This window comes from Candida margitis (assembly GCF_024628925.1).
Source record: "Candida margitis strain CBS 14175 chromosome Unknown scaffold12, whole genome shotgun sequence".
NCBI classification, from domain to species: Eukaryota; Fungi; Ascomycota; class Pichiomycetes; order Serinales; family Debaryomycetaceae; genus Lodderomyces; species Lodderomyces margitis.
Genome location: NW_026261803.1, coordinates 220,974 through 233,812, shown reverse-complemented (window position 1 = coordinate 233,812; position 12,839 = coordinate 220,974). Strand labels below are relative to the sequence as shown.

The window sequence follows — 12,839 nt, the reverse complement described above, 5'->3', positions numbered from 1 at the left end:
TATACCAAAGCTTAAACTTTCTATGGGAATGGACAAAATTCACTTTGCTTTGGTAATCGATAAGATTGTGTCTTTGCTTTAACCCCGGGATTCGGTGATCGTGTGGATATTGGTTTTTGTTTTGCTCGAAATATTTGTAAATCACTATTATAAAAAGTATAAAGGGATTTACAGTGCCGATCCTGGTTGTTTCACTTGGATTCTTGGAGTTCAATGTGAAGTTAGCAAAATCTTTAATACTGATAATGTTGTCGACAGCTGAAGCTGCGAAGTGTGTTGGAGAGTATTGCGTTGGAAAGTAGTAAGCTATATTAATCTCTGATTGAAAAGCATGTGCTTGATCAGTAAACACGTCTATTCTCTCAAGTTTCAGAATCTGGGTTGTATTAGTTTGTTTAATATGTAATTTGTTAATTTGATTTGTAAATGTCAAACAATCGTAGAATTGCATACACTTATAACGGTTAGCGAATGACTCAAGTTGGTAATATGCAGCCAAAACTTTTGTGCTTTTGCTGTTTAGGGGTGTTTACTTAAATGTCAGTTCACAAGTAACTAAATTGGGGAGACGCAAGCTTACGACAACATGTAGTAGTTACTTGTCCTTCTATAGAAAACTTTATACCACATGGCCAAGGTCTTTTTCTCCATGTTTCTCAGTACAACGAACTTCGGTAATTCTCAATGGCCCACGTTAACAATTGAGTCAACTACATCTTCAAATATTAAGAAATTTTAAGCTTCTCTAATCGTACAGTAGCATATGTACTAAAAGACATAATATATTTACTGGGAAGCAGTAAGATTTGGAAGCCAAATGGAGAGGAAGATACGATGAGAGTGAGGTGGCATGTTTCAACCCTTTCGACCCTCTAAGCAATAGTCGTTTATTACGGACTCAATGGTATTTCACGCTTAAAAAGAGTCTACCAACTGTTTCCGGTATTAGCATTTTACCTTCTACAGTCATTCAATTATGCTGTAATCTATTTTTGGAAACACGAAGGTTCCGAATTATGTAGTCAATTTACTTACGCGTTAAAATTGCTTTAAAATGCACAAAATTTATGTCACCGATGTGGTTGATGCAAATCATTTACGGCCGAAAAGTGGATATTATAACCACAGTGCATATGTATTGTGGTGCACTTCGTTTAAGGGCTCAGTTTCAGTACTATGTACTAGCAACTACACTATAAAACGGTGACGTTTAACTTCAATTGTTTGTGTGACTAGAAGCGGGTCCAGCGGTTCAACAACGTGAACCCTTTGTTTGTGTTCGTACTTCCTTTCTTGCAAAGATATCTTGAATATAAATGGGAGTGAACCTCCCACATTCAGAGGGTGGTTTCAACTTCTTATAAAATCAATTCAACAATGGTCCAGGCATCTACTTTAACTCAAAGCGCTTTATTGACAACATTGTTTGCAGTTTGTTGCCAAGGTGCTGCTATCGACCCAAGATCCAACGATGTTGTCTCCGTGAATTTTGAAGTATCGTATCGTGATGCACTCGCCGATGATGATTCAGTCCTTGGTGGTTCAGCATTTGACAAACGTAGCAAAGATGAGCCCAACAGAGGTTATATCAAAACTGACTTAAAGCACCGGAAAAGTTTCTACACCACCCAACTCAAGATTGGCTCTCACAAGGAAAAAATCACAGTTGTTGTTGACACTGGATCTAGTGATTTGTGGGTTCCTAGCTCTGAAGCTAAATGTCTTGAAGATTCTAAATGCAGAAGCGAAGGAACTTATTCGGTTGAAAAATCGAAATCTTCAAAGCCATTGAACCAACCATTTTCAATAGAGTATCCCGATAATGAAACCGCATCAGGTGTTTATGTCCAAGATTCAGTGGAGATTGGTAAAACTACAGTTTCTAATCAACAATTTGCAGTTGCTAATACTTCGACTGCGGGTATGGGAGTCTTGGGTATCGGATTGCAATCAGATGAGCAAACGAAAGATAATTATGTCAATTTTGTTTTCAGTTTGAAGAAGCAAGGGTCGATTAGTAAAGCTGGATATTCTTTGTATTTACCAGAGAAGGAAAAAAAGTCAGGTACGATATTGTTTGGTGGTATTGATGAGGAGAAATACTCAGGCAACTTGACCCAGTTTGAAGTTTCATCTGATAAGTTGTCGGTTCCTTTACAATCGGTGTCGTATTCAGGCAAAGATAACAAAAACGAAACCGAAGCCATTATTGATTCCGGGTCAACTTTTTCATTTTTGCCCTCTGGTATCGTTGGTGGTATTGCTGATGCCTTGAATGGTTCTTATTCAGATTCATTAGGCGTTTACGTTGTCGATTGCAAGAATAGAGGCAAGAAAAGTGGATACTTGTCATTCAATTTTGAAAATGACACCAGCATCATGGCCCCATTATCCCATTTCGTTCTCCGTTTAAAGCAGATCAAGCATCATGTTCCGGACTATGAAAAGAATCATTGTGGTTTGAGTATATTCCCTAGTGATGACGAAACGGTTTTGGGAGACAACTTTTTAAGAAGCGCCTACATTTCGGTTGATTTGGAGGACAAACAGGTTGGGTTAGCTCAAGTTAAGCATTCAAGGCATCATTCATATAAAAGTCTTTGAAGAAACTTTGGTTTATGGATGTTGGATACCTATTAATAGTTAGTATAACTTAATGCAAACTGTCTTTGGCTACAGCGTGAGTAGAATAAATCCTATCACCCATATCCCTACAATTTTTATCATAATACGAATTTTTCTTAAAGCTGTATAAGCTATACGAAGCCCCTTTGCAAACAACTCATCAAACCTTCTCCATTACAGCACCCTTCTTCCCAAACGTATTAGCTCCTCTCAAATTCTTCTTTGCCGCATAATTCGTCATGACAAAACTCAAAAACACCACAATCAAAAAACTAAAAGCCACCCACGTTATGGTTTCCGCTCTTTGTCCTCGTTCAACTTGCACTACTTGAAAACTAGCTTCACTCAAAACCTTCGTCGTTGCATTGACCAGTTGATGCTGCAACATGCTTCCCAAACCCCAAAGCATCATATTAGCAAAGCTTAAAACTAACCCCACTCTCTTTACACCTAAAGCTCCTAAACTTATAGGAAGGACCAAATAACACAAGATGAGAAGTAAAGCAAGAGTAAGTAAAATTGATGCCATTAGTAAACGAGAATGAACAATCGATTCATGGAAGGTTTGTGCTATATTGAGTAAGTTGAAATCTGTTTCAAGGAACGTGATGGTGAGTTGGGGTATTGTGTTTAAATTGACATACGATGTACATTGTTGAATATCCTTGGCTGAGAGACACAAAGCTAAGTAGCCCACTTTGACTGAGATATTAGACAATTCGGAATCCAACGGGGAGTTAGTTGTTGTTGTTGTAGTAGTATTGATTGATGTCTCAGTGGTATTGGAATCAAGCGTTAAATGTTGATACAACGATGACGAAGAATTGAACTTGTAAGTGAACAAGTATACATTGGAATAATTGGACGAAGTATCTATACATCCAAGTAACAAGAAGACAAGCAAGACAGTGGCTATGAATTGAATAACTATAGTTACTAGTAAGACACCCTTGCATATGATAAACATTTTTGAAGATCAAGGTTTGGTTATTGAGATAAAAAAAGGTGGGTTTCCTTTGGGCGTTGCAAGGGAAATGTGACCCTATTATAACTTATCCAGAATGAATTTAGACCATGGAATAATATTTTGAAACCTTGATACTACTTTCCACAAGTGAAACACTCCTGATGTATCAAAAAATAAAAGGAAGGAAACTGTTTTTTTTTTCGCAACAATTGGAAATTACACAAACCAAAATATCTCATACATTGATCAAACAGTTTAGAAAACATTTTAGAGATGAAACAACTTCTTCCTTATAACATCTATATAACACTCTATCTATACATCTAAAAGCAACTACTACTTACACCCAAATAACAAGGAGTAAGCAATCGACAAAAATGAATATCCTAATAATATAGCAGTAAGCAGCACAATGTATGGTTTCAAAAATTCAAACGAATTCTTTAATTTGAAATCTCCCACAATTAGTTTTGTAGTAACCTTGCTACCATCTGGAGAAGCTTCATTGTTGGCATCAACACCCCATTGGCCATTCCTGTAAAAATTATCCATCAACTTGTCCTTTTCATACCAGACATTCAATAACCAATCTTCAAATTTCTGCAAATCTTCATCGCTTGCTTCAACCGTACTATCCAATGCTTCTTCTCCCAATGGAATATCCTTCAATTTGTATCCTTTGATGAAATAGTTGACTACTGGTGGACCATAACCTTGTATATAAAATTTCTTCAATGAAAAAACAAGCTCGCCATATTCGTCCTCCTTCAATCCGGAGTACGCCGTTGTCACATCATAAACTACTTCAACTGTGTTTCGTAACTTTTGCAAAGCCAAGTACAATCCTCTAATACGAGGCAACAATACATGTTTTAATGGTGGCAACCCTTTTGAGGAAATATATTCAGCGGATTTCTTTGTCGTTCTATCAGATGGAACGGTCCCCTCAGGAAATAGTATTAGTTCATACGGCCAGATTTTTGAATCATCAACTCCTGATGGCCATTTCTTTACTTCCTTATCGGTTGAAGTCAAAAGGCGGTATCCATTTGCAGGTCCATGTCCTCTAGCATTGGCATCTATTTCCAACAATTGATTGGTCAAGACAACCTTGTCGTGTTCCCATTTTCTCGAAAGAAACAAGAAATTGTAATTCTTCATTCCATAACCCAATACGGGAATTTTTGACAAATCTTTAAGAATGATGTAAACGGCATTACTCAAATTGGAGGTATAAGTTAAAAACCAAAGAAACAACCAATCGGTATAGATTTGGTGATTGGAAATAATGACCGAATTAGGCTGAAGTAAGGTATGGATGTGGTTTTGCGAATCGACATGAAAAGATTGACTATTGGGCACTGAGTCAGTATCAATTGTAATGGCAACCTTACATGGATTAATAATCGCAGTAAGACCAGAAATTAAAATAAGAAAATGTGTCTTGGTTTCATTGATTAGGGCTTGTCTTGTTGATGGCTTGTTTTTGAATAGCAAAAGAGCTACGAATTGAGTGAATACTATTGCCAAACAGCTTAGTACAAATAATGGTACAACAATTGCCGTTCTAACAATAATCACTGGTAAGGTATGTCGTATACTCATTCTGAAAAAGCTGTGATGCTGTAGATGAGTGTATCTCAGTGCGTTTCAGGCAATGTCTAATGGGTGTGATCAAACTGGGTGTATCTGCTTGATGATGATGATGATGATGTTTGCCTCTCCTTGCTTGTTGTTAGTAAGCAGAGTTCCTACTTTTGCATTTCTCTTTTTTTTTCTGTTGGTCTTTTTTCTTCTCTAAGAAACATGGAGAAACACGAAATGATTTATCTCCGCATATTCAGCTGCAAGCAGTTCAGATATATCTCTTGGTTTTTAACAGCACAGGATGAAAGACTGAAACTTTTGCCTTGGCTTGGTTGTGTGGTGTTTTGAATAGACTTTCCACGACAAAAATTATGGTGTAAAAAAGGGGTTTAAGCTCTCGGCGATAAGTTCTTTATGACCGTGAATTCTGAAGAGCATGTCAAAAATTTCAAATATACAGCTCGACACGGAAATTCTGCGACACTTTTACTAACCGAAAAACCGTTAAAGGTTTCCCTAAACGGAACCTAAAATTAGAACAAACAAAGTTTAGTTCTTGAAAAGATTGCCGGTTAGAGGGAACAGGAGAGTTGCGGGACTTAAAAAGATGGATTTGGTGTTAGAAGGATTAGTCAATTATAAGTGGGTCGAGAGTTTGGATCTTAACAAGATTGTGATAAAACTCATTCCGGAAGGATAAAGAGTGAAGTTCTATTGTTTAGGTGAATGAATAAGTAAGTTGGAAAAGACTACAAAATGGCTAATTGGTGAAGGGTCGCCTTGCAGTACTCTGCTAACAACATATCTGTTCAACAAAATAAAGACAGCAGCTCGACTGGTTCCATCAAATTGTATGAACTTCACTGCTTGGAATTTCATTAGGCCGTCTCTGATGGTTCTACTGCTTTATATGTACTGGTTGCAAAAGGACACCTTGCATACTAAGCTGCTTTAGCAAATGTGCTTAGATCAGTGGTATTTTTGACCACAGTGTGCCTGTTTTTGGTTGTAGATATGATTAAACCCCTTACTTATGAGTAGTTCCCGGTTTTTTCCTTAAAGTTGTTTTACAGATTCTAAATTGCGTAATTATCCCACCTTTATAGTTTTATTCTAGTTTTACTCAGTCTTCCTGCATATTAAAAGAATAATTCCGACTTTAAGCCACAAACCAAAGAATTATTATCATAACCCAATTGCGTGTGATTGTTTTGATAAAAGTGATTTTGATCTCTATATTTACAACTTCTCTAAGCAAGAAGGGTAAGCGAAAGCAAATAGCTCAAGGAAATGATTAACCTGACAGTAGAACAGTAGAAGAAGTAAAGTTTACAACACAACCAAGTGCATGGTCGAATGGAGGAGGTCTTCTTTTTTGTATGGTGTTAGCCTTTCAATAAAAAACAAATTAAATACTCTTTTCTACATGAGCGTTGATTTACAAACGTTGAGCAAACGGATTGCATACGTTTCTAAATGCATATGTTCTAACTACTTCCCTAATGAGACGCGATTCACTAACTACCTAGCAATATAGTGTAATTGATTTAGAGAGTGTGTGTTTCTAACTCTTTTTCATACATCCCCGCTTTTAGCTGTCGTGTACTGACTAAATCAAAAGCAAATAGAATAGTAAAAAAACCATCGCATTTAAGGGAAGCATCGGATTTAAAAAAGAATATCACTTTGTGTTTGAATAGAAATTAGCGCTAAATAATAGCCCTTTCCTAAAGGTAACAACATCACACGCACATTGCTACATTGGGTGTGTATTTGATTCAAACTGCGCTTTTTTTTTCCTTCTTTCTCTTAATTGTTTCTATCAATGATATAATCCCGTCCTTTTTAACTTTATCCATACCCAACAAAGTATAATAATAGGATATTCTCTCTACAAAATAATACCTCAAGATCTTATACTTCTTTCTTTTCTTGTTCAAATTAATTTTTATTCAACAACCCTCTTCCGCCTGAGTACCCTTTTACTCCCTTTATACAGAGAGCGTGTGACTTATGGAAGGCATTTTCTCCCCAAATTTAGACGCTGCATTTATTATCAAAAAAAAAAAACTGGAAAGAAAAATTAAACTTCAGAAGAGAGAGCCCCACCACTCTTTACCACTAGCAGCCGTATATCACACGCCATAGATCATTAGCTGTTTTTATTCTGGAAGGAGTTACTTACTGGATATTTACAAGGTTAATCCCGGTTTGAAAAATTAATAGCGTTTAAACATCACACAACAACTACACTGTTACATGGTTCGCATTGAGTCATCTATTGAGAACAAACGTGGCAGAAATACACTACAATAGACCCTATATTTGTCCAACCAGTGACTGCCATATACATCAGAAAAAGTAGTAGAATTCTACAAGAGCCATTTTATTTGCCAACTGCTTCCATTATAGGTACATCAGTAGAATAATAAGGTATTGAATCCATTTGCATTTACACATCTCATAGACCTACATAAACCTGTCAAAGCTATATCTGCCAACAAGAATCTACAACTATGGCACACGACAAAAGTCCTACGCAGTCAAACGAAGATGACAAGCATAATGATCATTCCGATAAAACAGTCATACCTAATAGTCTACATGAAACGGTTGAGGAGACTTCAGGCGGTCCTGACAACACTTCAATAGCTTCATCAGAATCGCAACAAAGTGACCTACATTATCTGCATCAAGTAAAACCATTAAACCCTTCAGAGTCACCCATTTATCCTGCCGATTCGCCGTATACTGCATTTCCACCCCACATTCATCGCAAAGAGTCACGTCACAGCTCAAGACATGAACAAGAAGCACCACCCAACACTATACTTGGGCCATTAGGCGATTTAGAAAGAAGTGTATCGTCGCTTGGGGATTTGGAAAGACAACAATCACAAATGACAAGACAACAATCGACTGTAACCTCTGCATCGAAAAAGTCGTTGAAAGTACCCATGAAAGAAAAACGAGGATTATTGGCACAAATAGTAGTAGTGCCTGAGTACCGTGATGCACGTGATTATCCCCAAAAGATCAAGTATCTCATTGTTACTATTATTGCGTTGGCATCAATCACTGGACCAATGGGAACTTCAATCATGTTGCCAGCAATAGATGACATTGTCGATAAACTACACACAACAAATTCGGAAGTTAACGTGTCAGTGGGTGTTTACTTACTTTCATTGGGTATTTTCCCACTATGGTGGTCATCATTTAGTGAAAGATTTGGAAGACGCTCAGTTTATCTTGTTAGTTTTGTTTTCTTTGTTGCTTTCTCCATTGGAACTGCATTATCACCTAATATTTCTGGGTTGATTGTGTTGAGAGTGTTGCAAGGTGGATCATCAGCTTCGGTTCAAGCTGTGGGTGCGGGCACTATTGCTGATTTGTTCGCACCACACGAGAGAGGAAAAGCGATGGGATGGTATTATCTTGGCCCATTAATGGGCCCCTTCTTGGCTCCAATATTGGGTGGTGCTGTGTCCCAGGCATGGGGATGGAGAGCCACACAATGGTTGTTATTGATTTTTGCCGCTTGTAATTTGATTTCTATGACTTTCTTTTTGCCAGAAACGCTAAGGAAAGTTGATAATTTACAAGCGATCAAGGCAATGATGCAGAATTCAAATGATGATACGAACGAGGATGACGAAAAGAGTAATACTTCGCAATCAGTTGACGGGGACCAAAACTCATGTAGCGATGGTAGCTTGAATGAACAAAAGCGTAAACAAAAAGAAGAAGGAGGAGAAGAAGAAGAAGAACAACCCCGCGGAATAAGTGATACCGAATTACAACGAATTGCCACTAATTTAAGCAGACGGTCGGCAGCAGGTTCTATCAACTCACATTTTGAAGGCGAAGATGATGATGGTCCGGTGGTGGATCCAGTGATGCCGACGCTATCACGGTTGACTACAAATAGGTCAACCTACTCGCGTCGATTACATCAAAACTACATTTCCGAAGAGGTGCGTCGATCGGCATCAAATTTACCTTCAGAGGCGGCATCACGAGTCGCATCTAGCAATTCCTTGGCTGATGCACCACCACACAACAAATGGGCTAGTTTCAAGATCAACTCATATGACTTATTCATTCGCCCCTTGCATTCAACAATCTTGCTTAAACACCCACCGGTTATACTAGTCATTTTGTTTTCCGGTATCTCATTTGCCCTTATTTATTTTTTCAACTTGTCCATCTCCTACGAATATGCCAAGGCACCGTACAATTTTTCGCAAATTATTGTCGGTTTGATGTATATCCCCAACTCCGTTACATATTTTGCTGCTTCCATGATTGGAGGCCGTTGGAATGATTACTTGTTGAACAAATATGCTGAAAAACATGGTGAATTGGTTCCTGAGTCGCGTATTTCTTGGAATATCGTCCTTGCTGTTATACTTTACCCCATATCGTGTTTTATATTTGGATGGACTATCAAGTATGGTGAGTTTTGGCTTGTACCTTTGATTGGAACCGCAATTTGTGGGTTTGCCTCGATGTTGGTTATTGGTGCAACTGTTACTTATCTTGTTGATACACTACCAGGAAAGGGAGCTACTGGTGTCGCATTGAATAATTTAATCAGACAGATTTTGGCGGCAATTGCAACTTTTATAGTTGAGCCATTGTTGAGAGCAATTGGGCCGGGTGTTTTGTTTAGTATATTGGCGGGCATCTTGATTGTGGCGTCATTGATTTTGGTGTATTTGAAGAGAAGGGGTGCCTATTTTAGAGAGCATTATGACTTGATGCTCCTTTACGATAAATTATAGACGAGATAAATAGAAAATCTAATTGTGTGTATTACTGGTGAATAAACATATCTGAAAGCAGTTTAAACTGCCTTTGTAGATGCTTTAGTCTCCTTAAATTGTGGAATGGAATCAAATATGAAATCCACATTTATCCCTACAGCTTGCAATTGAGCCAATTGGGTTTGTAAATCCTTTAAAAACTTTCCGTACAAGGCGCTATCTTTAACTTGATAAAGAGTGTGGCTCACACCATATTCATCCTCTTCTCCAACTTGTCCATCAACAACCAATAACGTTCCATACAAATGCTTTCTGATCTGTTTAAACAATTTACCAAACTCTTCAGCGCACCAATCAACCAACCCCGATGAATCAACATTGTTGCTGTTGGGACTAGCTTTGATTATCCTTTTGATTTTTGTATTGTACGTTTCCACAGTCCTCTTGACGATGGCAACGTTGACCACCACCAAGTTGGATAAATAATTAACAACATCAATCTTGGTACTACCTTGTAACCCAACAATCAACTTTGAAACCATTGTCGAAAGATATAATGATGTTGAGTTCAAGTAGGCTTGGATTCCTGTCTGCAATTGATTTAACTTGTCAAACAAATCGAGTATATCTTCAATAGCATCTGATGGCAAGCTCGCTATATTATTCAGTAAATCAAATAGCAAGTTCTTGGTGAGGTCCTGCTTTCGATTAGAAATCTTCAACTTCAACACATCTAGTAACAAAATCTCATCTGCTACATCCCCAGATTGGTTCTTTTGCTTATTCATACTGCTTTCAATAGGACCAATACTAGATTCAATTCTCCGCATCAGTTTTACAGCGTCATGGTAGGCATTATGAGATATGTTCACATCGACCTCGTCCAAGTCATCTTCAAGACGCTTGATCTTCATAAAAAACAGTGACCTCCCACTGCTATTGGCCGCCTTCATAGTTTGGCCCATATCTTGAGATCTGTTTCTTGAATGAACACGAGCACTGATGCCATCCAAAACAAGCTCCGAAGAGGATCTCTTGTGAGTGTTTGACGAACGATTAGGACTGGAAATCCCATTAGATCCACTGACTCGTTTGCCCTGCTCGTCAACAATACCTTGACCACCATCATAAGATCCCGAATGCCTCAACGACTCGCGTAATTGGCGCTTCTCCTCTTTCGATTCACTACTATTGTTGTCTGAATCGTTGGCTCCATTCTTTAACCTTTTTTCATGAACCATTTCGTTCTTACCCTTGTTAAATGCATCCACAATTTTAACCAAATGATCATACCTGTCTGTTGAGTAAACATAGCTAAGTGATTTAGTCTTGATATTGATAAAATATAGCGAGTCATCGCTCTTTGGTGGCTTCACTTGGTTCAAGGATACTTGGATCAAAGGCAAACATTGTATCGCTTGTAGCTTACTTGCTTTTCCTTCCAAAGACTTGTCACCAGCATGGCCACCCAACGGCTTTCTCGTAGCTATCAAAATTAGATCATTCAAAATGAATAAATGTCCAGCATTGCTTGGTTTCCAAGTACCCACATTGACCTCATGCCATCTTCCACTCTCCGCTAAAACATGCCTGCCAGGGATTGGCTGGATAAATTTTGATGCTCCGTCAACGTGCTTAAACAAGGATTGTATCTCCTTGACCCACATTTTCTCAAGCACAAGGATGGACGATCTATCCTTTTGGTTATTTGAGGGACGCAATTGCAGCTGTTTCGTAGGCAGGTGTGTCTGCTGCTGCAGTTGGGGAGCATCAAACTCCAATTTTAGTCGACGCTCGGCAGTGTCACGGAAATCATCAAGCACTTCGAACAAGTCCTTGGCTGTCACCCTCATATTAATCAATTCTTCTTGAGTCTCTTTTAAATCTTTGGTCAATTCCAAGATATTTTTCTGGTTTTGGTTGATATTCTCCTTAATGTCTCTGGTAATCACTTGGTTTTGCTTTTTCAAAGTCTTGTAGTAATCATCAACTTCAGCTGCCGATCCATGTCCCAACTCCTGGAATATTTTTTGCTCAATTGTCTTTGGTTTTTCTTCGCCACGTACGTTATTAGGCACAGCAGGGACTCCTGGTAACGGTGGTGCTCCAGAGTGGCTGACACCTGGCGCGCCAGTTTGTGAGAAGGAGCGACGATGCTGGTGTGCGGCATAATGGATACTGTATCTTCTATTTTGTTTCTGGTTCCCATTAGCATTTGGCATGTCGCCATATGGGTTTGGAACTTGTAACAGGTTAGAGCTTGGTGCTCCTCCTCCTCTTGCATTATTGGTACCGTCTTGTCCTGGCACTGCGAGGTAACTTCGATTAGTCTCAGTACGAGCTAAGTTGTTGTTCGCAGCATAGGGGTTATTGCTTGGACCATCCTGATTTTTCCAGACAGCTTTGCTCTGTCTATTTCTGACTCTATTCATCGGGGATGTTGAAATAATTGCGTTGGCTGGAATAGCGTGTGGATCAATCGTTATACAATTTCGTTCTCTCGGCTGAGGAGTGAAAAAGTCAGCAACGACAAAAATTTAGAGAATAAGCATGTGTTGTGAAAGCTTACACGAGGGTGTATACGAAAAGATATGAGCTATGTAGGGCTATTCAAATACATGTGATTAACGAATACAAGACTTACGGGGTAGGGTGAGATTACAAACCCAAGAGGTAAACCAGAATTGTTGGTTGTTATATGCTAAAGGTCCCACACTACAGTCAGACGCTAGCCAAACATTTGGCTCAGTGGCATACAGCATGCCGTGCTGCATCAGATAGCTGTCCCTGGCCCATTTTTCGTATTTGCTGTACACTATCTTGTCAACTGAGATCGGCTCTGACAAACAACAATGCTGGCTCACCACACAATTGTGAGAGCGAAAAATTAT

At 38.7% G+C, this 12,839-nt stretch overlaps 5 protein-coding genes across 5 annotated transcripts; 2 read left to right on the top strand and 3 right to left on the bottom strand. All coding sequences in view use genetic code 12, as the record gives it.

Annotated features, from left to right (window-relative positions):
- Window positions 1–1,377: 1,377 nt before the first annotated feature.
- Window positions 1,378–2,604, top strand: CANMA_002347 (pepsin-like aspartic protease; the record flags this gene model as incomplete). The annotated part of the gene is made up of 1 exon (XM_051814406.1): window positions 1,378–2,604. The coding sequence occupies one exon, from the start codon at window positions 1,378–1,380 to the stop codon at window positions 2,602–2,604; it is 1,227 nt and encodes a 408-aa protein (XP_051672132.1).
- Window positions 2,605–2,785: 181 nt separating this feature from the next.
- FIG1 (Fig1p) lies at window positions 2,786–3,858 on the bottom strand (the record flags this gene model as incomplete). The annotated part of the gene is made up of 2 exons (XM_051814404.1): window positions 2,786–3,498; window positions 3,834–3,858. 2 exons carry the CDS (start codon window positions 3,856–3,858, stop codon window positions 2,786–2,788), a joined length of 738 nt encoding a protein of 245 aa, XP_051672131.1.
- Window positions 3,859–3,928: 70 nt separating this feature from the next.
- CANMA_002345 (putative acyltransferase) lies at window positions 3,929–5,197 on the bottom strand (the record flags this gene model as incomplete). The annotated part of the gene is made up of 1 exon (XM_051814403.1): window positions 3,929–5,197. One exon carries the CDS (start codon window positions 5,195–5,197, stop codon window positions 3,929–3,931), a length of 1,269 nt encoding a protein of 422 aa, XP_051672130.1.
- A 2,498-nt stretch (window positions 5,198–7,695) lies between these two features.
- On the top strand, window positions 7,696–9,966 carry QDR3 (Qdr3p; the record flags this gene model as incomplete). Its single annotated transcript, XM_051814402.1, has 1 exon — window positions 7,696–9,966. The coding sequence occupies one exon, from the start codon at window positions 7,696–7,698 to the stop codon at window positions 9,964–9,966; it is 2,271 nt and encodes a 756-aa protein (XP_051672129.1).
- A 62-nt stretch (window positions 9,967–10,028) lies between these two features.
- On the bottom strand, window positions 10,029–12,380 carry EXO84 (exocyst subunit; the record flags this gene model as incomplete). The annotated part of the gene is made up of 1 exon (XM_051814401.1): window positions 10,029–12,380. The coding sequence occupies one exon, from the start codon at window positions 12,378–12,380 to the stop codon at window positions 10,029–10,031; it is 2,352 nt and encodes a 783-aa protein (XP_051672128.1).
- Window positions 12,381–12,839: the final 459 nt, after the last annotated feature.